Consider the following 27,016-nt stretch of genomic DNA (forward strand, 5'->3'; position numbering starts at 1 on the left):
GTGGCGCAGAACTACTAGGAGGGCTGACCCCAAGTAAAATGGGACAAAAGCCAGGACCAAGAAGAAGAAGAAGAGCGATAGAAAATGGGAATCGAGTTGTATTGTCCACTCGTTTTCAATTCTATTAGTAGAATTTAAATGCCTAGTAGTGGAGATATTATTGAACGAAATACATAAAATCGGGCGGTCGAAATTGAAAAAATCGGCGCCCTGTGCCCTCCGGGGACAAATTACACCAGATTTTAACATAGAAAAGAATTTTGAATTGTTTTAACGTCAACATTAGCACACACATTGAGATGAGATAGATATATAACTGATAGCTGATATTTCACCTGTCCAATATATCTTTGTCCAATCTGTATTGCGTCTCACATTTTGTTTGCAGAGTGAGACGCAAATTACACTGGACAGATGGAATACCACCATGACAGAGAAACACATGATGCTTGCAGGCGTGATTCTATGTAGTGCATTTGCTATAAATAGGAAAGTATTATTTACTTAGCAGGTGATGGTCATTTGGCGTGAGGTCTTCAAAAGAATTAAAACGTCTAATTTTCATGATTCGCCAACTACCAGTACCGCCATCTAGCGTTGAATAGGAATTATAATTATAAACATTTTAACCCTAAGACACTAACAGGCTCGATATTCTCTACATATAAAGAGAACACCTAATAGATGAGCATAAGTAATTTGATTTGATACATGATAAACAAACCGACAAGTGATTGCACGAACACGCGTATCAATTTATAGCTAAGAGCGCCATCTAGTGTTGAGTAGCAAAACTAAAAATCACTGAAATTCACTACATATAGAATTTAGAAATATTTTCAAGAATTATGATTTTATGATGGATTAGGTTTTTATTTTTACAATTTAAATCGGTATCAAATTATTGACACGAACATACCCACTGATGAGAGAACGTGTAGTTCGAGTATTTCGCCGGTTTAGATTTGAGTCGTTTAGCTTAGCTTCAAATCCGGGTAAATCCTTAGGGTAGATATCTGCTGAGAGGGTCGAATGGATTTACCGGAGTTTGTTTAAGCAATACATTTGTTACTTATAGCTATTTAAATCGTTCCTGGGAGGTTTCTTTGTATCAATAAAACATTAATTTCACTCAAAGCTTTTATTGCTAAGGGATATGACAAGATACACTTTGAAAGTTAAAATTGATATTTCTCTTACAGCTACATTGTTATTGTCATTATGGAAGACAGGGTTGCATTAGCAGTTAGAAGCCCAAAACATCCGTTATGCCTCCTTGCCTAATTGTATAAGCGTGGTATTCCACCTGTCCAATTTGTCCAATGTGTATTTTATCTCACATTTTACTTAATAAGAGAGAGATTTTGCTTAACTAGTGCCTGTGCCAATTCTTGGGCTTAATTGCCAAGCGGACCCCAGGCTCCCATGAGCCGTGGCAAAATGCCGGGATAACGCGAGGAAGATGATGATTTTACTTATAACATTGGATCAATATATTGGACAGATGGTATACCACCCTAACGAGCGCTAACGTGTTCATATATTTTTAGTAAATGAATGATACATATTGAGTAGGTATTTCAAATTAAACATGCTTATACCGAAAACATTCTTAACTGGCCTTTGGTGGGTCTTACAAGATGTAAATCTTATTATGGGTTATTCGCCGACAGTCTAGAATGTAAAATGACTAGTGTAATATTTTGCCTATATCGCTAGACATTAAAGTTTACATCGCGAACGGTCCAGAACGCAAAATGCCTACATGATTTTCGTCGTTTTACCTTTACGTTAGCGATGTCAACAATGTTTTCTATGTTAAAATATTGGAGGTAAAGACACGCCTTCGCTTAATTTACCTAGTAAAGTATGGAGAATGCAGTGGAATATTAGCCACAGGGTGTATTGCTAAAAATGCGTACAGTCGCTTCAGGTTCCTTACTCACCCGATCTAAGGTACTGTGAAAATAAAATAAAAAACAAAATAAGCGTAAAAAACTGTATTTTGAAATAAAAGATATTTTGTAAAAAAACTTAATAACAAAACATTCGATTTATTTAAACATTAAAATATAAAAATAAAACTTGACTAAGTATGTTAAGTTCTAAATATAAGCACACACCAATTAGTACCTATTTATTACAATATCACTTCGGCCGTTTGCACTACAAACAACTGCAAGGTGAAAAATATCTCACAAAATTGAGAAAACGACCTAAATGGTATGGCTCCTCTACACAATGGGCCAGCGCCGGCCAGTCTAAGGGACGCAGCCATGCGGTAGAATGAGATAGCAATATCACTTGCTCCCTCTAACACATATATTGTCTCAGAATATGAAATATGAATACATTTTGGTGTGTTTTCAAGAAGCTCTATTTTAATTTAAGTCGGGCTAAAATTATGATAATATCTAATTTGTGACAGGTCAATATTTTAACAAACACAAAAAGCCTATTGGTTGGTGCAAAATTAAACGGACCGGCAATGGAGTGCGACATACCGCGTAATATAATGGCTTGACAAGAAAAATGGCAAACGTTGCCTTTATCAAAGTATTATTAATATTATCTGTGGAAAAGTCTCAGAAAAAATTTGATTAGGTCAAAACAGCTAAAATGGATGGTGCTGTAGTACAACCCAGTACATTATGCGGCTACTCTTGTCAAATGCTGCAGTTTGACAATTCAGTACAGTGTTGCATGTGTGTGTCCATTTAGTTCAGATGGCCGATAATTTTTTTTTAAATTAAGCCTTAAGCGAGGCTTAGACTAGGAAGTATAATTGCATGCAATTTACGTTACATTGCCGACCACTAAGGAAAACTGCAAAAGTTTGATCAGATACCGCAATGTAATTAAAATTGCACGCAAGTTCTTGCTAGTTTAAACCTCACTACACACTATCTTCTACAATAAATAACTATTTGACTTTATGACGATCGATCATTACTTATCCACTTTTCATGTATCATCATATTCCATAAATTAAACAATTGAAAAACCTATGCTCAATAATTTTATCATTCACCGCTTGACGATTAGCCTATCGCGAACAATCAAATATCAAAATTTCGTTATCTGCCTCTTTATCACTCTTGCATATAAGAGCGATAGAGACGCAGAAAGCCATCTCGGTCAGTTTACACTACCACGTTTTGTTGAGCAGCTTAGTTTTTCTCCCTTTATCTGCATACGAAAGGAAACCACTAAATTTCAACTACATACAAGCGTCTACCTCTAAGCTAGAGCTATAAGGTTTCCCTATACATGCCGACGCGGAATCGGAAAAAGCCGATAGAAAAAGCCTTTATATCTCGCAATAAAAGAAGTCGTCATTTGGCTTAGCTCGCATCGGCCGACGCCTCTTTCGCTCTTACATTGCGCAGACATAAAGGTTTTTTCTATCGGCTTTTTCCGATTCCGCGTCGACATATACACCGTGTTTTTATTGAATTCCGTTAACTTCGGGGTATGATTAAGTACGTTTAAGAGAACGAATTGGCATAGTTAATTTTCAAAAAAGAAATATTTTTGCCTATAAAAAAAAGATTAAAAAGTTATTAAATGTAGCATATAGCGTTGTTGTAACACGGGTATTACATTTAACTCAACCAAACATATCAATGTCATTTCGAACATTGATCGACCGAGATTGTACTTTAGTTTAGGAGCAAATATATGAACTCATTCTAAACACTAATCAATATGTAAACCGGCCCTAAGGCAAGTGTACACGCTTGCAGAGGCCTTATAGGAATTTTTTTTATTGAATATCTCCGAAATGGAGTTAATTAGAATATCGGTGTCTTTGAGAAAGTTACCCAATTTAAGCTCAGGAATGCACCCTTGAAATTAACAAAAAAAAAACACGGTGTTTAGGTCTCCCTATAATCTAATGGTAATCAACGTGGAATGTGCAGTCTATAATATCTATGAACAGTGCATTAACACGCGTTAGGTCTAATGAGAGTACACCGAAAAAACGCTACTGAACGATTTACTGTCTATGGCAGCCTATTTTTTTATTTTACTCCCCTTTCGTCAAGTTTAGGCGCATCAGTCCTTTTAACCTCTTTGCATTTTTGACATCCATATTGAAAAATAAAAACTCCTATCTTCAGAAAATTCGCGTGTGTACGAAACAACGGTAGCCAATCTCGTGAAATGCTCCGAAACAAACAAACACTCTATGGTTGGAAGTATGTAGTCAAGATTTTTATGAGGCTTAAAAATCATATATTATTTATATTTACACCTAAGATTGCAGAGATCTCGCATAAATACATCCATTATGTTAAACATAAGTTAAATGGATGTTAATTTTTGTTAAGAATCATTATGTACTTTAAACGTAACTATAGTATCTTAATGATACAAGCGAGATAAGTCAGATAACAATACATAGACATTTGAGAAATATATAAAAATTAATTGCACACTACCAATTTTTTTTTTAAATTATGAATAGGCTTACTCGCGCTCTTACTGAGCGAGCTCCCCCAGAAGGTGCCTGTTCACTCTTGATTTGAAGGTTGCCGGGTTATAAGAACACGGAAATATACCAATTTCCTACTTTCTGCACTTGTATCGTAATAACTATTGTATGTCAGCATCAATCCGCTTGGACATGTCGGCCGGCCGGTCGTAAGATCAGGCAGATCGTAATGTTCCTGTGTAATGTTTTGACGATACGATAGTCACATTAAACCAATATATAGGTAGGATAGGTTCGTTAGGTTGCTTCAGATGCCCGCAGGGAAAACTACCCAGAAATAGGAGCCCCGCTACGCGACACCGGGAACGAGTCAAAGATTTTCAGGTTTCACGATATGCCTAGGAATTTCACGATATGCCTGATCTTACGATCGGCCGCCGACAGATATATTGATTGTACCTAACTATGACTGGCACGATTTTTGGTCGATTCTACTTAAGTAATATTTCTAAATCGTCGGGTGACAAGCAAAAGTCACTAAGTACTATCAAAAAATTAAAGTAACAATGCAATTTATTACACTTGTAACACGGGTTATTGTCCAATAATTTCAATGGTGTTAGTTAAGCGACTTTTGCTTGTCACCCGACGAAATATAGGTATCTACTAGAACAAAATGTAATTACTAGTTAGATTCGAACTCTAGTATTCGTCGTAAATTGAATGATCCGAAATATTCTTACCGTTAAATTTTTCGCAACAATGTAATTATAGGATTTATAGGTACAGTCACCTGCAATAATATGTTAATCTTCTAAGGCACAAAAATGTGTGACACGCCCTTATGGCTCTACAAATAAGATCGTGGCAGATACTTTTGCGGCCTTTGTTGTGTAGTATATTATTGCAGGTACTATACGTTTCATATAAGTTTTTTATAAGCTACCAATATGTCATTAAAATGCACAAGCTAGCAACCTAACTTTTTATAAATCGTCGGGTGACAAGCAAAAGTCACTAAGTACTATCAAAAAATTAAAGTAACAATGCACTTTATGACACTTTAAACAAGGTTGATTGTCCAATAATTTCAATGGTACTAGTGACTTTTGCTTGTCACCCGACGAAATATTCTTCGAAAAAACTTCAGATAAGTACCGAACTTACATGTTTGTGAACGAAGTTATTAACAATAATACGCAATCACTAATTAACTATGGAAATTTAAAAACTTATTATAATACTTAATGATTTTAGGCTTTTGAAAACTACAAGCGAAAAATAAAAATAATGTACCTCGTAACATTAAGCCGGCTCGGCTGATGCATCAACTTAGAATATAATAACTATATTCAAATTATAAGTACAGGAATTTGTTAAGTGAGCGCGCAAACATAAATACAGAAGATTTTGACAATCAAAACTCCCCATTACGTGGGCCATACTGAAATTTCTGGATTCTGATATATGAGACGACTTATTTTTTCTGAGTGGCCAGTCCAGGAATTTTCAGTAAGCCCTAAGTATCAATAATTTTATAGTCCGTTTTTTTTAGCATTAGAAAGAACTTCGCAGAAGTAAGCTTGTGGTTCCAAATCCGGCACTTTTAGCGGTAATTATTTGAAGTAAATTGGATGCTGATGCGCAATAATGTGTCAACCCACATATTTTTTTCAATAAGATGTTAACTCAAAATATTGACGCTTAAAGTTGACATTTTATTGAAAAATGGTTGTGGGATGACTCATTTTTGCTAAACACCATCCAATTATATGTATTTTAGATAATTCAATAATTATTAACAATTAAAGAGCCTGATAAAAACTGCACGCTTGCTTCTGTGGAGTTCTTTCTAATGCTAAAGAAAACGAATTATACAATTCATTCGAAAGCTAAGCTTTCAAATGTGTACAGTAAACCAATTTGATTCCTAGGCCACTATAAGTATAGAACCATGTCATAATTATTCAATTTGTATATCTTCTAAGACAGTGCTTATTGAGTGATGTGTGTCATATCTAGTTGCTAAAACGACAAGGTTATATAGTGCCCTAGGAACCAAATACGGGGACTGTACCTCTAATAGGGGGGGACCTCTTGCTATTAGATTTTTTACCTTATCCAAAGGCAATAAATTAAAATTTCGATTGTCAAAATCTCCAAATTTAACAACCACGACAACTGCTGCCTTCGTAGTTCTTACGGCACTGGCGTAAGGTGTGTTATTGTCCGATTCAGCGGTAATCGTGGTGGGTCTACTTGTTTAGACGTCTTCAGGCCGCTGCCAGCTCAGTAGCTCGTCGAGAAGGTTTTCTAAGTCTTGGTTACCACCTAGGCGGGCCACCTGAAAGTATTGAGATAATTTTGTACAGATTCATTGCCTTGCTCAATGGTGTATAAGTACCTTTCTTAGCGTATATGTCAGTTTTGATACCGTCAGTGAGTCATGGTTCGGGTACTTGTGAAATTTTCAGTGAAAAGTTGAATAAGTTTCATATGCATTTTTTCAAGTTTTATCGATCAAGGCGCAGTCTAGTGTGTCGTTTTAAAAAAATATTAAACAATGAAGGATCATACCTCTTCTCTGGCAGCGGCGTCGAGTCGTGCTAGTGTGTCGCGCGTGTATCGGAAGCTGCCGAGCCGCTCGAGCAAGGCGATGCAGTATCGCTTTACCTCGACGTCTCGGGTCCGTTGCCGGAGGATATCTAATCACTTAGTTAAGGAAAATAAACGATAGGTTAAAAACCAAGCGAGCGCAAGCGCTGGTGGCCTAGTGGTAAGAGCGTGCAACTTTCAATCCGGAGGTCGCGGGTTCAAACCCCGGCTCGTACCAATGAGTTTTTCGGAACTTATGTACGAAATATCATTTGATATTTGCCAGTCGCTTTTCGGTGAAGGAAAACATCGTGAGGAAACCGGACTAATCCCAATAAGACCTAGTTTCCCCTCTGGGTTGGAAGGTCAGATGGCAGTCGCGTTCGTAAAAACTAGTGCCTACGTCAAATCATGGGATTAGTTGTCAAGCGGACCCCAGGCTCCCATGAGCCGTGGCAAAATGCCGGGATAGCGCGAGGAAGAAGAAGAAGGTTAAAAACCAATAGATTTTGTGTGTTATTGGCTAGATAGTTTAAATATTCTTATGTCAATTTTAAGCATTTCTCTTATGCTCCTAGCATTCCATATGTCTACCGTTATCCCGTTTCCGGGAAACGCGAATTTTATGCATATTTGCAACTATAAAAGTTTATTTTATTGTGACATATAGGTACAAAGAAATAAATAAACTTATCGGCTTTAAACGCCGAAAAGAAACCTAACCTAACCATACCATGAAGTGATCAATATCTAAGATTTGGACACGACACATACATTGATTGCTTCCATTCAATTAGAATTAACAAGATAGAGAATTTCTGATTGATACAATAACGTAAGTAAAAATTGGATCTTGCGATAAAAAAAATCCCACTAGATCCATTTATCATTTCAACTGGATTTATTACTAAAAAACTTCTCTATAGATCCATCGGTGAGAAGTTGGATCTAAGAAGAAAAACTTTTCTCACTAGATCCATTTTGGATCTATCGACTGGATCTAAAGAGAATGATTGCATCATACAACACAGTCTATAAAGCAATACAGTCATTCGACGAAGCCGCCTAGACACGGCAATCGTGCGGGGTGCGAGGGGTGGGTCGCGCGCACCCGAGCTGCATACATCACCGTTGTTAGTAGCTCGGTACTACTTACGGGCTAGCGTGTCTTATAGTAAGTCAAGTGTAAGTCTTGGGCAGTTGTGTAAAAGTCTAACAACCCTACTTTCTTGTGCGGTGTCCGCATTTACGCAAACATCCAGAGGCGTCGGTCCACTGTTACTTTTTACCCTGTGTGTATCGCAAATGGCGGGGATCGATCTAGATCCAGGCAAGATATATCCTTCAAAGGCCCAAGCCTATATCCTACCTATAGTACCTCTTCAGTTCGATGAAATTTAAATCCTATTCAATTGGAACAGAGTCGCTTTGGATTTGTTTCGTTCAATTTTCCAACAACGCAAAATCAATTCTATTTACACTATAGGTTCAAATTTCAATAGCTAATTTTGGATTTGTCATTTGTATAGCTGGGCCTTAGGAGGTTAAGCCTAATCTAACTGCCGTCCCATTCGGATCTAGGAATCCTCTAGACCGAGTTTTGAGCAATTATTTCATGCAACCGATGATGCCAAAAATGCGGGGGTGCGCGGGACGAGGTGAGCGAAATCTATGCTCAGTCTGGAGGATGTTTTGTCTGTGATCCGGATTGACATTAGTAAAGGATACGAAGCACTTGGTTGTCGCCGTCTTGATTGTGAATGGCGTGGATGATTGGGAAGCTGAACTTGCCTTCCGTCAGGTCCTCGCAGAAACTCTTGTTCTCTGAGTACTGGAACACGTCATAATAAGTAAATTATACACATTATACAAGCCCCGATGCAAAATAGTTCGTCTAGTTCACACAACTATTTTGTTTATTCTCAAATATTTTTTTATTCTTTCAGTACAAACTGTATTTCTTGTATTTGGATTTAGTTATTGTAGAATATTGCCGAATAAAATTAAACTACATCAGTATAAGCATTAAATATTAGTGATTCTTAAACTAAAACATTATTTTTGTACAAACGCGAGAACCTCAAAAAATGGTCTGACTAGACGAAAACATATGCATCGAGGCTCGTATTGCACAATACATGAGCTTCAGAGCGGCTACCGCGAATACCGAAATTCGCAAATTGTGGGGACCTTTCTCTTTTACTCCAATGAAGGCGTAATTAGAGTGACAGAGAAAAATCCCCGCAATTGACGATTTTCGGTATTGGCGGTAGCCCTACAGTCCTTCTGTTCTACCGACCTTCTGTGAATGGAGTATGTGTACAAACACAAGAGTTAAAATGAACCAAAGACCGTGTAGGCGGTCTTGCCTTATTAAAGACTTTTAGGGCTCATTTAGATGACGCGAGAACTCGCATGCGAGTTTCATTACATTGCGGGTTTTCGTCGGTCGGTTGAATTGGACTTAACCAACCAAGTCCGCAATGTAACTAAACTCGCATGCGAGTTCGCGCGCCGTCTAAATTAGCCCTAAAGAGTGATTGATAATTGGTAATATGAAAAAATCGTGCCTGGAATTGGACAACTGAAGAAGATGTCGTTATACAGTGACGCTCCGTGATTGTTATGTCATTTAGGGTTCTAGCTAAATTGGACTTCTATAGTACAAGCATTGAACAACCAGTTTACCTAGGACCCTAAATATAGTTCGTTTTTTTTAGCATTAGAAAGAAGTCCGCAGAAGCAAGCGTGCAGTTTTTATCAGGCTCGTTAATTGTTAATAATTATTGAATTATCTAATGTAGCATGGTCAATACATATAATTTACTTCAAATTGTTACCGCTAAAAGTGCCAGATTTAGAACCACAAGCGAACTTCTGCGAAGTTCTTTCTAATGCTAAAAAAAACGGACTATAGCTCAACAATCGCGGAGCGTGATGTTACATTATGCGGTATCTCTGGTTGTGAAAAATTGACGTTTAACGATTCTGGTTCAACGAATACGAATACAATTTCGATGCAGCTTAGAATCGATTAATTCATTTCTGAGAAACGAGATTACCTTTTAAGTAAAGTAGTATATGGCTCAACATAATAACAGACCTCCGTGACAGTAAAAAATGACAATATATCACTTCGAGGAAGGAAAATCTTAAATTGGCAAGACGGCTTGATTAATAGCGTACAAACCCATCATTTTATGCAGAATGCATTGATACCAGTGATACCAACACTAACTCAGAAGCGGTAGATATGTATATTAATATAACCGCAGCATTACCATATCATGTTTTATTTATTAGGATTACTTCTGTGAAGTAGACCTCGTTTGGCACCAATGTGACACCCACAAGATAATTAATTTCGCATGTCATTAGTCATGCGGTTAATGTCAGAAATATAGGTGATTTTAAGGATAAGTGCGTTTATTTTCTACGTTTTTTGTTGTTTTTTGTATCGTCGCCGAATGACGTATGATTACAAGAGATGATGATCAAGTTATATATAATTGCGGTAGGCTTTAGGTAGCAGTAAAATAAATAGTCGAGTAGTTTATTGGTCGAAGATTTCGTTGCTTTACGTAACTATCTTCTCGGGTTAAAGGTTTTTATTTTACTATTTAAACGGATTACATCGCGTATAATCAATTGAAAGTTCATGCCGATGTTTCGAACCATTTACAGCGTTTATAGTCAACGTGACTGAGGAAACCACGAACACTGTAAGGGGTTCGCAACGTTGGGAATTCCGGGTGTATTTTAAATTCATTAGCCGCGAAATAATCCGTCCAATTCGTTTTATTTCATGAATAATTATCGCGGTGACCGAAGACAATATAAAAATACCTATCAGTCATGAATTTCATTAGATTAACTCGATTTGTCGAAGGCTTACCTCCTGTAGACACAGATTGCAGTAGTCGTCCCTGATCTGGAAGTACAGACCCAAGATGGCGGACAATTTGCTGAAGTCCGCCTTGTTCTCACTAAACAGCTGCATGAGCCGGATGGCCAGCATGAACAACCCGCCGGTTTCTGTGCAAAAATAAACAGTGTCAGGCGTGGCCCACTCCTCGATTTCGTCGCGTCGCTACAAGTACATGTGGCCCACATCAATTTTGGTGTCTAGCAGTAATAGTTGCCGCGCACCGCTATGGAACGAACTCCTGCTCGCGCTTGCGTTACCTTGCGGTCATATCTGTCGAAATAGATGCGTTTTGTTGAGAGTGAACGTTCTGTAACTAATAGGTACTATTATTTTTGAAATTCAAAATGAACAAGGCCTAATGCCCTTTGTGCCTATATTTCTTAAAGTTTGACGTTCTTTTCTTTTGCCATAATTGGCTTGCCAGACTATGGTGGCATAATGACAAAATACACTGTTCGGTTGCCACAATTTGTAGTGATTTTTAGATTTAACCAGACGATTCGAACCCTTAGCCATCGCTCGTAGTTACGGGTAGACTGGCAAAACGTAGAGTAGAGCGAAACGTAGGTATATATTTTAAAAATATATATTATGCGTGACATAATACGTTCAAGTTGCTGTAGGTACAATGCCAGAGTTGTAAGACGGAAGGAAGGTTTGGTATTTAGCAAAGTCTTCTTCTACGCGGGCAAATTCGCGGGTGGGGGCTAGTGCATAATAATAATGCTTTGCAATCTAATACATATAATATAATACAAGTCCCCAATCCGCATTGGGCTAGCGTGGGGACTATAGCCCAAACCCTGTCGCGCATGAGAGGAGGCCTGTGCTCAGCAGTGGGACGTGTATAGGCTGAAATGATGAATGATGATGATGAATCTAATACATAGTACGTTAACAATCTGCAGTCTGTTAATTATTCTTCAAGGTTTCTTCAAGGTCGTGATGAATGCAATGTGATCTGATAAATGCATTTTAGATACAATTTGCGATGGGAACGCGAGACGATTTATTTTTAGCAGTGACTACGCGCAATCTAGACATCTGATGAGTAATACACATGTGGGGCGAAATCCCAAAAATACTACCATGAAGTCATGATCCTGAAACCGTAGAAATAAATTACAACACAACATGGAAATACCCGGAGTTCAGTCTTAACCAGTTTTGCTAGGCATTTGGCGTATTTGCTAAAAAGCTCTAACCAAAATGATTCTTGGATTTTGCACGTAAAGATTCGTGTTGGTAATTAATAAATGTTCTACCAATCTTTAGTTCAAGTTACGTTCCATAAGCATTGGTATTTATGTTTGAGCTATTTAATAATATTTTCAGACAAAATTCATTTCAATTCAAACATGTATTTAAATTCATAACTTTTTAGTAGTAGTAGTAAACTCTTTATTGTACAAAAAGACATATTAAAAATAACATACAATTAGCAAGACGTACAAAGGCGAACTTATCCCTTTGAGGGATCTCTTCCAGTTAACCTTTGAGTAGATGAGAGGAGAGAGTGAAAAGAGAGAGTGAGTGCTTTTTTGTTTTGTAATTTTTTTACGTATCTGTACTCTTAACTATTTGGTTGGCAAATCCTTTAAGTTTTTCCACAAATTGACGGTTGTTTGGCCTGGTTGGTCGGTTGGTGACTTTGACCTACGAAAGCGTTGGTCCTGTGTTAGATTCAGGATAAAGCAATTTATTTGTGTCATGAGCGCACACATTTTATTCCTGTGTAGTGGATGTGTTAGATAAAAATGTCACATAATAATGCCACCAAATGAAAACACTACACATAAATTAACTTACTTTTAACAGTCATCTCCTTGTATTCCTCCTCCGATGGACAGCGGAAGTTGTCTCTCCAGTAGATCTCCATGCCCTGCCCTCTGTGTAGTTCCAGAAGCTGCTCTGTGTACACTGCTGTAGCCTGAAAGAATAAAAGGCTTTGTGATGTCTATGGAACAAGAAGTCCATCTACTTATCTACATACATCGGGGTTTTCGGGTCGGGAATGATTTACACTAGCCAAATAACAGGTAAAAACTGTAAACAACTATACTAATTTAACATTCCTAAGCACATTTGGATCTTACTACGTACGTTTAATTCATAGTTTGGTAATTATTTACAATAAACAAAGTTATAAATACAAGAAATCATTCCCGATCCGGAAACCCCGATGTATGCTCATCTAGTATATTCGGACTACTGCCAGAGCCACCCCACACTAGCGTCTCCCGAGCGTCGGCGTCTAGTCAACTCTATGGCTTCTGCTCGACGCAACGTTTGCGCCTACGCAGCGACGTCATTTTCCATAGCGCCGGCGATCAAAGGACGCTAGTGTGGGGCGGCCCTTATGATCTCTGGGCGCTGAATGAAAAATACAGATTAAGAACTACAATAATCAAGTCGTAGTTGGCCGCATTGATCGTGCTAGCTACGCCGTGATAGTGCGCTACAAGGATCCCACGACGAAGTATCGAGTTGTCGAGGCCTAGCGAGGCCTACTTACCATCGGATGCCCTAATTCCAAAGTCTTCTCTAGCGCTATGATCATGACGTAGTTTGCCGCATTGATCGTACTAGCCACGCCGTAGTAGTGCGCTATAAGGATCCTACGACGAAGTATCGAGTTGTCGAGGCCTAGCGAGGCCTACTTACCATCGGATGCCCTAATTCCAAAGTCTCCTCTAGCGCTATGATCATGACGTAGTTGGCCGCATTGATCGTGCTAGCCACGCCGTAGTACGAGGGCTGCTACTTATGTATCCGGAAACACAAAAAATAACAAATATCTATAATTATAAATGGTTTTATTGCCTTTGTATTTGTCCACCAAGATGAATGCACTTTTGAAAATGTTGAAACGACTTTTCATAGCACTTTTTCCATTCTGATGTTGGTATTCAAGACGTGCATTTTGTAGGCAAGAACGACTCTTTCACGAGTTTTTTTTTTTTAATCAAATGTTCATGTAATATCTTACAAATGCTCGTCATACTATTGCCATGAGATGCCTCTATCTTGCGATATATACTATTACCATCTTGCATTATGAGCTCGTTTACAGCATCTATATTTTGTGGGATAACAGCCGATTTAGAGCGTTTTTTTTTTAAATTCTACCTACTGTAAATACCGTAATATACTACGACCACAATTTATTCACTAAAACATTGACCTTCGATGGAACTTACTCCCCAAAAGTCGAAAAAAGTCGATCCATGCACTATTTTTGAGTTTATCCACTCCGAACATCGTAAAAAAAAACATCTGCTCGAAAATTTTCACAAGTAAATCCGTTGAAGGTGCAACAAAGAATTTTTTTAAATAATGCTACAATGTAAAACCAATTGATAGACATGTGAAACAAACTGTATTTTGCTTCCAAAGAGTTCCATTTTTATATGTTATATATATATTTTTAATATAGTTCCAGTAAGTGGCCCATTCCGGATACATAAGTAGCAGCCCTTGTAGTGCGCTACAAGGATCCCACGACAAAGTATCGAGTTGTCGAGGCCTAACGAGGCCTACTTACCATCGGATGCCCTAATTGTAAAGTCTTCTCTAGCGCTATGATCATGACGTAGTTTGCCGCATTAATCGTGCTAGCCACGCCGTAGTAGTGCGCTACAAGGATCCCACGACGAAGCATCGAGTTGTCGAGGCCTAGCGAGGCCTACTTACCATCGGATGGCCTTATTCCAAAGTCTCCTCTAGCGCTATGATCATGACGTAGTTGGCCGCATAGATCGTGCTAGCCACGCCGTAGTAGTGCGCTACAAGGATTCCACGGCGAAGTATCGAGTTGTCGAGGCCTAGCGAGGCCTACTTACCATCGGATGCCCTAATTCCAAAGTCTTCTCTAGCGCTATGATCATGACCTAGTTGGCCGCATTGATCGTGCTAGCCACGCCGTAGTGCGCTACAAGGATCCCACGACGAAGTATCGAGTTGCCGAGGCCTAGCGAGGCCTACTTACCATCGGATGCCCTAATTCCAAAGTCTTCTCTAGCGCTATTATCATGACGTAGTTGGCCGCATTGATCGTGCTAGCCACGCCGTAGATGGAATGTGCTACGGGGATACCTCGACGAAGTATTGAGTTGTCTTGAATGTCGTCTACCCTGTAACAAAATATGAACATTAGTATTTATCTTATCAACTTACGTGATACGTCCTTTGTCTACGTTAAGGTATTTAGTTATACAATAAATAACTCGATATTATTTCTTCATATTTTTAAAGTTAAAATATAAAATCAATAGCGAATAGATACATACATAAATGCGAGAGAATACTATAATAAATATTAACAATCGCAATCCAAATGTACACTAACGATAAAATTTGATCAGCAGTTATACTTAACTAGCGACCCCGGCGGCTTCGCACGGGTTAAGAATCACTCTATTAAATCCGTTCAGTAGTTTTTGAGTTTATCGCGAACATAAAAACACACAAACTGACAGACGCGGCGGGGGACTTTGTTTTAATAAGGTGTAGTGATTTCTCTCAGGCAATAAAAAAGTTTACCGTTTACAAAAGTTCTATTATCATCATAGATATTCATCATCGATTTAATGTATTTTGTGATTATTTTTGATGCACCTAAATATGTTTATGTTGCCTAAATTGTAGAATAACGAAATTGAATCGCGTTGATATATTTTGATGAGGGTGTTGGTGCTCTGCAGCGGAATCATGGTCGCGTTTTATCACCTATCATGTCATGCGTCACTTTCCCACTTGCATAATTGTTAGAACGCGACAGGCATGGTGACAAATGATAAAGAGCTGGCCATCTTCTGAATTGATTACGTTTTCTCGTTTTAAAACAACCAAACAAACAACGAGAGGTCACCTTAATTGTCTACTTTACGCCATTACTCATATAGGAATACCTATTACCCAAACAACAAAGATATCAAATAAGATAGAACATAAACAAAGCGTGAGAATTACCATATGTCCGATAACGAAATTACAAGTAAACAGCGTTTCTTGGTAGGTAATGACAATGACGTAGGCTCATTTACTATCTTGTCACGTCCACGATACGTTTTAGGACACGGGGTATGACAACATCAATACCTATGTTCGTAACTAATGGACTTAGGACATGACGATACGAGGAAAGTATCTTTACTAAAGATTCTTTACTATCTAAGAACAACTTGTAAAGTATTATCAGAGAACTTTATCCTTTGTTGGAAGTCAGGCGTAAAGTTCATAAAGGATTTTTTTACTAAATATGGTTTTCTTATATTGCGGTTTTTTAAATAATGGTTTTCAGGTAAACTACCATGAAAAATTTACTGTCAAAAATAAATTGTGACAGTAGGTACACACTTTTTATGCTGACTGGACTGTACTTCTCACTAGACTTATTTGGGTCTTCCTAATAATGAGTCTCATGTTTCTGTTCTTCCTTCGAGGAGTTCCTTTGGCTACCTTCCGATTGCATCATCAGATCAGCTTCATGTTAGCATATTAGTGCAACTCAATTGACTTACTGCTATCGTTACTCGTATCGGCCACTACATAGTAATTGACCGCTCTGAACAATAAGCTTTCAAATGGCTTCTTTCTTTCTGATTTGATAGGAAAGGCACTTAATATGTAGTGGCGAATAACTATGGCAGTCACCCTCTAAATTTCATGTGAATCAGTAGGAGCATTCCACGGGCTGTCCCGTACAAACGCATTTTATTTCCTGTGTTGCGACTTTTTTCCCGGCATTTAAAGCAGGCGATTATTTTTCTGTGCATATTTTTGACCATTTGTCATAGAAAAGGAATCTCTTATACCTTTAAATCTTCAGAAACTTCGCGTTTGTACGGGACAACGGTAGACAATTTCATGGAATGCTCCAGTAATAATTATCAGTGAACATTTGACGCAAAAATAGATACAAACAAGTATGCGCAGTGAAGCTAAATAAAACTGTGTAAAAGCGTAAAGCTTTTGTATAAGACCAACCATTAGACTGTTAATACTTTCCAATCAATTTACCAAATCGACTAAACAACCTAGTATCGGTCACCCACGTGTAGACTTACATGTACCTATAGTCTGTATCTTTAGGTATTTAAATAAAAGTAAACAAACAATTTGTATATTTTAGGGTAGTTATAACATTTATTGGTCAACCAATTACAAAACCGCCTGGATCAGTCACTGAACGACCAGACTTTAACCTACATTATTTGATCGTGAACGGTTTTGATCTGCCCTCAACTGGCATAAGGAGCCATTTGAGGGTAGGTTTTGTTTACTTTTATTTAAATATCTAAAGAAACAGACTATAAGCTACGTTGTACTCCAAACAGTCGCATCACGTGAATACTCTGGAATGGCACCATTAACTAGTCTCTGGAATAGTTACGTCAACCAATAGGTGTTGAAACCAAAAGATCCTAAAACCCGTGAATATCGTACTGTTTAGAGCTTTTTTTGAATAGACATGTACCACACATTGTGGCATGGGTATTCCGCGTGAGTCATGGTGTAATGGAGCGAATCGATTAATCTGAATGATCGTAAATACTGTTAAATTGAAGGACTTTTATTAACGGAGGGGAAACTATTCGATTAATTTACTAGCGAATGTAGTCTGACCGTATAGAACGTTTGTTCTTAGAGGTAAATAAATCAAAGCAACTGGATTCAGTTGTTTAGTAAATTAAAGCAAATCAAGTATCTTTTAAGATATCGTACGGGTGAGGGTGACGGGACCCTATTAGGTACTATCCCTCCGACATCAGACTCTATCCGTCCATCTCGCAGTGGCCTTAATGTTAAGACGCGTAAACCGAGTAGGTAACTATTAGGTGTCTTTAAGAAATCGGCTTAATTTAAGTTTGGAAATGCAAACTGGAAATTATGGATGTTAATAAAACACGGTGTATATTACGCGACTATTTTATAAGGTATTACGAATTTAACTAATAGTTCATATAAGCCTAAAGCCTACTTAATGAACCTACCTGTAAGGGGTAGTCCAGAAATCATGTGATCATATTTGGCCTATTTTTGATATAAATAGAAATATACACAAGTAGGTACCTATATTTAATACACAAGTATCGAAGGACGCTCGACATGTTTCACTCCGTAACGAGGAGTGTTGTCAGGAGCTTGCGTCGGCGGACCATATTGATTTGATTGGTTATTGTATTGAACTTGTGAACTCGTTCAAGTACTGGACGATAATTGGGTGGTTGTACGGCACTCTGCCTGTTTTACTTGATGAGTAAGGCCATTCAAGATGTTTATCGATTACATATACCAAAATTTCGAGTATTGGTGCGTGCGCAGCGAGTGCGCGTAACTATGACGAGGAAAACCATGAACAAAAATAAGATTCTGAGGAGAGAACTAACGGTTTAACAGTATGACGAATACGAAAGCTCCAAAAAATAAAGATAAAACAAAGATTCTGCGAATATACGTATTTTACAGTCGCCATCAGATAAATCGGAGCGGCTAAGGTGCTCACAATATTTGAACACGCACTTTAGGAGCATTCCACGGGCTGTCCCGTACAAACGCATTTTATTTCCTGTCTTGCGACTTTTTTCTCGGCATTTAAAGCAGGCGATTATTTTTCTGTGCATATTTTTGACCATTTGTCATAGAAAAGGAAACTCTTATACCTTTAAATCTTCAGAAACTTCGCGTTTGTACGGGACAACGGTAGACAATTTTATGGAATGCTCCTTTAACGCCCTGACAATAGAGGCGTGTTTAGATATTTGTGAGCGCCTCGGCCGCTCCGATATGTCTAATGGCGACTGTAGGTACCTATATTGTGATAAATTTATTTAAAATACCGTGTCCCGTGCCGTGTCGTGCGACCCTCGCTCTGGTTTTTCTGGTCCAATAAATATCACTGGCCATTCAGCGAGGGAATGCCGCCAGTATTTTTGGCACATTTGGCCCGGGTGAATTTCAGAGTGGGGGGTAGTTTTATACCTAATAACACACCTTTGTTCTACCATAATTTTTTGCGTATGTTCCAATTCCAATCTATTTGACCAAATTTGCTGACACTGTCTTTCTGATGCTGACTGTACTGAAACAGGGGTTTCCAAGAAGCAGAAGCCTGGTATAGTTCGTTTTTTAGGGTTCCGTACCCAAAGGGTAAAACGGGACCCTATTACTAAGACTTCGCTGTCCGTCCGTCCATCCGTTCGTCCGTCCGTCCGTCTGTCACCAGGCTGTATCTCACGAACCGTGATAGCTAGACAAAACAAATACTAAAAACAGAATAAAATAAAGATTTAAATGGGGCTCCCATACAACAAACGTGATTTTTGACCAAAGTTAAGCAACGTCGGGAGTGGTCAGTACTTGGATGGGTGACCGTTATTTTTTTTTGCATTATGGTACGGAACCCTTCGTGCGCGAGTCCGACTCGCACTTGCCCGGTTTTTTTAGCATTAGAAAGAACTTGCAAGAAGGTAAGCGATCTTGACATGTCTTTTAATTGAAAAACGCTTTTTAAAAACCAGTAAGTATTACTTTTGAAAGCAGAAGGATATAAATGTTCATGTTAGATTCATAATTGTTACATATATATGCCGTAACTTATTATTAAAGTGTGTTTTGCAATTAAAATACAGATCAAGATTGTTTACCTTATTTCTAATGCTAAAAAAAACGAGCTATAGCCTTGGCCCATAAGTAAAAGGTTTGGGAAACCCTGTTCCCAAAGAGACTACCAATGTTTTGTGTAATAATCCCTACTATAGCAAAATTACGATACAAGTGCGTAAAGTAGGAAATTCGCAACGAGTGGCGATAAATTGAAACACGACCGACGGGAGTGTTTTAAATCGACACCAGTTGCAAATTACCTTTTCGCACGTGTATTGTACAATGATTTAGAGTACATAAAGCCCTTTAAATTTTAGACATAGGCACGTATTGTTCCTTAATCCCGCCCCAGGGCGGTAAAGTAACACCATATGTACTGTAAATATTATAAAAGCTCTGTCTCGGTCTCCCTCTGCCTCTTCACGCTTACACCGCTAAATTCATTTAGATAAAATTATGTACAGAGACAGTTTGAGGCCCAGGGAAGGACATAGGATAGTTATCAATATAAAAACTATCCGATATGCCTTTCCCTGCTTGCATTGATTGCTATGATTGCATCATTATCATTTGATGCAAAAAAGTTGTAAACAAGGGCTTGTGCACAAATCACGCGAGGTTCGATGGGGGAGGGGGGTCACGAAAAAATCACGATAGATCACGTTGGGGGAGGGGGGTTATAAGAAAACCTCACGTGTATTTTCCTACAGTGAACAAAACTAAGAAAAAATATACCTACCACATCAGTAGATACTTTTTCTCGGTTTCGTTAAACATAAATCTTCACTCTGCACTTCAAAATAACGAGCCTGTTTAACGAAAATAGAAAAATAAACAAGATTTTCTATATATACAATACTATTTATCTTAAGGTAGGTGGGTAAGTTTTATTTATTTATTTTATTAGTTTTAGTTTTAATTTATTTAGTTTATACTTAATTTTAATAATAGTTTGTATAAGTTTTGTTATTGAATAAACTAATTTATTTTATCTTAAAATTAGGTCGAATGAGAAAATTTCAAAAAAATATACGTGAGGTTGTGTGGGGGGAGGGGGGTAGATAAAAACCTCACCAAATATCACCAAGGGGGAGGGGGGGTCAAAAAGTAGCCGAAAACACCTCGCGTGATTTGTGCACAACCCCCGAATTTAGTAATAAATAACAACTTACAGTAAACTAGAGTTGTGCAGCATCTGGACTATTTCTCCGACAGCCTTAAGCTTCTCATCAGAAATGTTGAGCCAGTTGTTGAATGCACAGGTGAGCTTGGTCCGGATCTGCTTGCCCGGCACTTGCAAGATGTATGTGTAAGGCATGAGGATTTTCTGCAATGTATTGGATATATAAAAATGTATATGGATGTCTGCTCAATACTGGGATACATGAAAGACTGTTCAGCAGTGGGACAAAGTAGCAGTGGCCGCGCGTCAAACATATCCATAGGCAAGCCGGGGCTAATTTGGCTTACATATGTCCTTTACAACTCTGACTAAATGTCCAAAAACAGGCAAGCGGGTGGGAATCGGCTTTTATGGACGCGCCGCACTGCAAAGTAGCTCATATAACAAAAATATACATGCACATCAGTGTGACAATTAGTAGTAAAATCAATAGCAGGAGCTGCATATTGACATAGTTATCTTTAAAGTCATTAGTGTTTCGTTATTCCTTCGACTGAACAATAGGTCAGTTTAAGGGATTATCATCATTATCTTATCACCTAATGGGTGACTGTATAGTGTAATACAGGAGCTACAAATAATATTAAGATTTTTTTTATAGCTCTCTATCACCAAACGTTTTCATAATAGAGCTGAGTCTTTAGCAAACTATTGAAAATGTTGTTTCTAATGTGACAAAATTAAATAGACCCATAGATGTATATACCTACACTGACATTGGCAAATTTACCCTGTACAAAATTGCAGGGAGCAAGCCAGAAAAAAAATGTATATAACTATACATTTATTACAAAATTTAAATATATAGTAGCTAATACAACTCAGCAGATGAACAGAAGGACACCATATATATTTGTATTCAAATAGTAATCAGTTATTCATTTGAGTGTTAAATTTAATAATACAGTAATAAATTAACTTAACTAGCATGCAAGGAAACATTAAGATCTTTTGAGAATTTCATACAAAAAAGTGCAGACATTTAATTTAAACTACACAGCTTCAATTTAAATTACTGATGTGATGGATTACAACAATGGGTAACAATCCAATAAGAATAATTCCAACGTTTAATATTGAATGGGTAACAATATGGGTCAGAGGCACCATTGTTTGTTTATCGGCATAAAATAGGAAGCTGTTCAAATGCAGATTTGTTCCCTTATCGTCCCATCGATAGCTCGCGCGAGCTCACGGCGCCTGACCGCATAATGCGACACTTTGCGGCAAAACTGACACTGTTTCCCTAACTGGACGATAATAATAACACACTGCGGACATAGTCGTAAAATAATAAATAAATAATAAAACACACACTCCCAAAAATAACACATTTTCAACAAAACAAAGGCGGCAAATTGAAAATTAACCAACTATGATAAAAAGCTAAGAAATATGCTATGTACCTCATCATGAGCTTTGTCGCCGCTCTTAGTGAATGCTTGAGACATGTTCGCTAGTTTTGTTAGTAATTAAACTATTTCCATAACACGACTGATTTAATAAATCGATTTTTTACCGGACTGCGGTGTGGCCCACTCCGCCCAGTCAAGCCAATGTGAACTTGCCAAGTGACAGTCTGTCTGTCAGACAGACAATGGACAAGGCGAGCAGCTGTATTTTGACAGATGTCAACATGAGGTCTGCTCGAAAACAGTTCGTACATTCTTTTTAAACGATAACGTTTTAATGAAGTTTTACTTCAAAGAAAAGACTATATTGATTCTTAAAGTCCGTTTTTAATATTGCACGTTGCATAAAATGTGCAATCTACATACATCCCTACCTCTGTTTACGGAGTAACGCCAGGGAAATGAGATGAGCCATTATTACCACTGTACAGATAAAGATCAATCATAATGACATAGACACATAGAACTTTTCTTGCAAAGATGTTGGTAGACTTGGCTGTCAGTTAAGGAAAAACCAAAATTGACGGGCCTTTTGATTGATTTTATTTTCCAAACTTTTCCTCTATTTTTTAAAGAAACTGAATTATAAATCACAATTGGAACGGTTATTTTATGAAATATAGCTTCTCAACCTTACGAAATTCTTTATTCGTCTACCAATTATGGCTAATAAGGAGTTTGCGCTCAATAATTTGTGATTATGTCTGCGCGTAATTATTTATCGGCCCGTGAAAAGAATATCAACAGATACATAGATTCCTTGCCGCATATAAATTCGCAGAAGTTTAATTACCGTTCTGAGCTGCCTGCCCTATCGGCTAGCAAGAATAATGTTGTAAATCGTAATCTAAACTATTCTTTCGAAGTGCCTTATCGCTTGGGCAGTGCTGAGAGGCCTACTACTCCATTTTCAGACTTCTTTTCGGAAAGTGAGACAGGTATGTTGTACTTATTAATAAAATTTTGCATCTAGTCTAGTTTCACCTTGTTACTATCATCAAGTGACAAAAATCTCTGAGGCTTTTCATGTCTGATCTCGATCCGATCTAAAGAGGGATGCTCAGCTGCTGAAACCTTTAAAATGATACCTATTAACAAGACCTAATGTTACATTAATTATAAGGTTATCACATTGATGCAAATGTGCATGTCTCCCGTGTATGAGAGAGTGACAGTGCTATGTGCGTATACATAGTGTTTCACCAGAGCGTGCAAATTCGCATCGAATGTGAAGACCACCTTGAGTATCATCAACCACATTGAAAGTTTTGTAGGGATAATTCAGAGACAAACCTATCCCTTTTCTGGTAGTCATGTAAAGACATTAGTGCAGCCATTAGGGGCCCTAGGGCTCCGCAAAGGCTTTGTAGGGGCTCTGCGAGAAAAAAATTAAAAACCAGCTGTTCTATATCTGGCCTACAGTTCAATGGTGCAGACAAACATATTTTTAATTTGGGCACTGAATAAATAATAGTACTAGGTACAGAAGATTCACTCTCTAACAAACCGCGTCTGTTACGATCAGCACAGATATGGCCGCTAGGTGGCGACAGCGCCACGCATGGCTTATGGCTAGCCACCAAAATTGGTGTGGAATGGATGTACTTTTAGCTACCTGTAGCAAAGCGACGAAATCGCGGAGTGAGCCACGCCTGATTTGGGCTTGCAAACTGCTGCATTATTATAATATCACAACAATGTTTGTTGCAGGAACCCCAGATTTTCGCAGTGAAGAAAGTGACAGCAGTGCGGGCTCAGCATTATTAAGAAGCACAGCGGAAGCCACGAGGACCTTGGCGGCAGAGTGGGAGAGGATAGAGCGGACTCTGTACAATGAGGAAGGGGAGAAAAGCAACCGGCCACAAATCATTGAGGAGTGCAAGCAGTGGCGGCAGTTGCATCCACAGCTTAGGTACTGATTTTTTTAAACAGCAATAGTATATTAACAGGTTAGCATGACATGAAACATTAGAAAAATATTGAAAAATCAAAAACAGTAATTTTTGGACACAATTTTTATTTCTTCTCCTTCTTCAACCTAGCGTTTTCCCGGCCTAGCGCCAGGGTCCACTTTCCTTTCAGTCTTCTCCACTTTACCCAGTCTTCGTTTGTTTAATAAACAAAAATTACAAAGAATAGGTAATTACATACAGGCGTTATAGGCGATCTTACAAGTGTAGTCCTTAGAATTATGAATGAAAATATTCACTCAAAATTATAAATGAAAAACATTCATAATTTTGAGTGAATAAATCTGCATTCTCGACTCTTGAAAGTCATTTATCAATTCATATTTTTTTAAATAGTGAATAGAATCAGGCGTTACTTTGCGGGAATCCGTATTAATTAAAACCAAAATATTACTTTGCTAGTCCGCGTAAAAATACGCGGATCAGCAAAGTAATATTTTGGTTTTAATCATATTTTTTTTACCTGCTGTCATTTTATCCTTTGGATGACGCCGCAAGTTTTAGTACAAAGTGTTTTCTAGTATGAGAGTAAATCGTCGGGTGACAACCAAAAGTCCCTGAGTACTATCAAAAATTAAAGTAACAATGCACTTTATTACAATTGTAACACGGTTTATTGTCCAATAATTTCAATGTGTTAGTTGGATTGGTTGGTTGGATGGATTGTTCATAAAAACGCTATTAAAGTAGTGTTAAAATTTGTATTTTTTTTGATAATTGTTTATCTGCTAAAACATTTAACAAGATAAAAAATATTGTGCTTTACCTTTAGTGGTAACTAAATCGCAATTCAAACAGACACCAAAATTTTGCTTGTTTTTTTGTAATAAATATATTTGAACTGACCTGAAAGTTATTTCTAATGTTACAAAGTACCTCTGCATGGTATAGGTATGCTGCATCCATCTGATTTTGTTCTTATCTGAATAAACTGTAATTTGTTTTTTTATCATAATTTTCAGGGTCATCGGCAAAGCTATATCGTTACCAGAAAAGCGGCCATCTTTCAGAGGAATCGAACATGACGAGGTAATAGCTATGCACTACAGTGACTATGAAGAATTCAGTGAAAGCGAGGAACGCCTGTCCCAGAGCAGCACCGACGTCACACCTCAAAACTCCCCAAGAATATCCATAGAAAACCTGAGTGAGACCAAAATGCACCGTGAAAAGGTAAATCTATTTTCTATGTTTGAAGAAGAGCATGAGCTTCCTGACTCATTTTGCTCGCTGCTACACATTACACCGATACAAATACGGAGTCCATTACAAAGGAAACGACAGAATCCTTTTATAAAATCGGAAATCGCGTCGTCCCGCTGGATGCGAAACTCGCGACCCGAATCCTCGGTAAACTATGATCGGAACAGTGCAAAGTCTTTTGTTTCTTTGGATCCATCCAATTATGTTACGGCTATGAGCGCTTCGGAGCGCAAAAATATAATAAATGGCAGAGTTATCACGGCGAAAAGTAGAGATTTGGCCAAATTGGAGCCGCTACATACTCCTGAGTACTATGACACTCACAGGTTACCCAGTGCGTTTGGCCAGCATAATAATGTGAGAAAGGTTTCGCTTCCACCATTATTACTTGAGGAAGAAAAACGGAAAGTTAGTGCAGGGAAAAAACATATGAAAACGAGGAAATCATCAAAACACGTGTATAATTTGGACAGGGTTAAGTAACAAATGATCTCAATGTAAAGGAAAACTGTGACGGAAATGGTGAAACTAAGTTAGTGTACTGTTCTGGTGAGTGAATTAGAAGTGTATTGAATTTTTTATGGTGTTTAATAAATAGCTTATTTACTGTGGTTACTGCTGGGAAATTATTATTTTGCTGGCTAGAAGTTGGTTGCTGTTTCAAGCAAGGTTTGTCAATGCCAATATCGGATGTTAGAAATTCGGACGTGAGGATGTTCCAAGATTTGACATTTGAGTTGCCGGGGTATTTGATGCAATCATTCAATTAGGTATCATATTTTTTGATAATATTCTTTATAACCAATGTTAGCTTAGGTCTTTATGCCCATCAGAGGTATTTTCATTGAAAAATCAGAATTAAATTTTGAGATGCGTGGTAGAATTTCACAGTTTGGGTTGGATAGCACAAAAATTATTTAGAAATGTACTCTTGGTCTAGTTTTACTCTGGAAGTTAGTTGACTATGGAAGTGAATGTAGCAGTATTATTAATTTAGTATTAAAATGTGTCTAGTCAATTACTGCTGTTAAGGTTTGCGACTGTGCCTTTGATCTGTTGATATAATGTTGTTCATTTGTGTGTACTAAGGGAGTGCCTTAGTTTCTCAAAGTTTTGTTGACTCCTTGTGGAGAACATATCAGAATGAAATATATATTTTTAAATTTAAAAACGATGTAATTTTATATACTTCCCATACTTTACCATGATGCACCTATCTTGTGCGGCGCGTTATCGTGAAGCTTATCGCAATGCACGAAGGTTGATATTACGCTGTCGCTCGCGTCAGTTGACGTCTTTGGTGGTCGAAAATAAAATGGTCATACTAAATAAATGCATCAGGTCAGGGATTTATACATCTTGGGATAGGGATATTATATTGTAGGTGTTGAACAAAAACAATATATCAAATACAAATACAGAATTTATTTTGATATTTACATTATTTGCATTTTATTAACAATCAACATCAACAATATTAAATAATTTGTCCTTGTGGTGTGATACATTCGAACATACTGGCAACATTACACTCGTCACTGTGTTGCCAGCGAGCAATGTGATGTTGCCAGGGTAATAACGGTGGTATTCTGTAAACGATCGACTAGAAGCGGTGAAAACATGGGGTATGTTATGCTGAGAATTTGAGCAACTGCTGAAAAAGCTGTGAGCTTCTAGTGT

General features: G+C 37.9%; 2 protein-coding genes across 3 annotated transcripts; one reads left to right on the forward strand and one right to left on the reverse strand.

Moving 5' to 3' along the window:
• Positions 1 to 1,126: 1,126 nt before the first annotated feature.
• LOC134664352 (terpene synthase) lies at positions 1,127 to 22,322 on the reverse strand. Of its 2 annotated transcripts, none has more exons than XM_063520927.1 (8): positions 22,271 to 22,322; positions 20,741 to 20,895; positions 14,950 to 15,094; positions 12,771 to 12,891; positions 10,929 to 11,068; positions 8,762 to 8,864; positions 7,016 to 7,143; positions 1,127 to 6,782 (listed from the first exon to the last, which is right to left on the reverse strand). In XM_063520927.1, exons 2-8 carry the CDS (start codon positions 20,884 to 20,886, stop codon positions 6,702 to 6,704), a joined length of 864 nt encoding a protein of 287 aa, XP_063376997.1. In that variant the 5' UTR covers positions 20,887 to 20,895; positions 22,271 to 22,322; the 3' UTR covers positions 1,127 to 6,701. The 2 variants fall into 2 exon arrangements, with proteins under 2 accessions (XP_063376997.1, XP_063376996.1); XM_063520926.1 differs by having other exon boundaries at positions 22,158 to 22,308.
• A 348-nt stretch (positions 22,323 to 22,670) lies between these two features.
• Positions 22,671 to 26,507, forward strand: LOC134664353 (uncharacterized). Its single transcript, XM_063520928.1, has 3 exons — positions 22,671 to 23,101; positions 23,874 to 24,075; positions 25,096 to 26,507. The coding sequence occupies exons 1-3, from the start codon at positions 22,864 to 22,866 to the stop codon at positions 25,817 to 25,819; spliced, it is 1,164 nt and encodes a 387-aa protein (XP_063376998.1). The 5' UTR covers positions 22,671 to 22,863; the 3' UTR covers positions 25,820 to 26,507.
• The last annotated feature ends 509 nt before the right edge of the window (positions 26,508 to 27,016 follow it).

The sequence above is a fragment of the Cydia fagiglandana genome, chromosome 5 (genome assembly GCF_963556715.1).
Source record: "Cydia fagiglandana chromosome 5, ilCydFagi1.1, whole genome shotgun sequence".
NCBI lineage: Eukaryota > Metazoa > Arthropoda > Insecta > Lepidoptera > Tortricidae > Cydia > Cydia fagiglandana.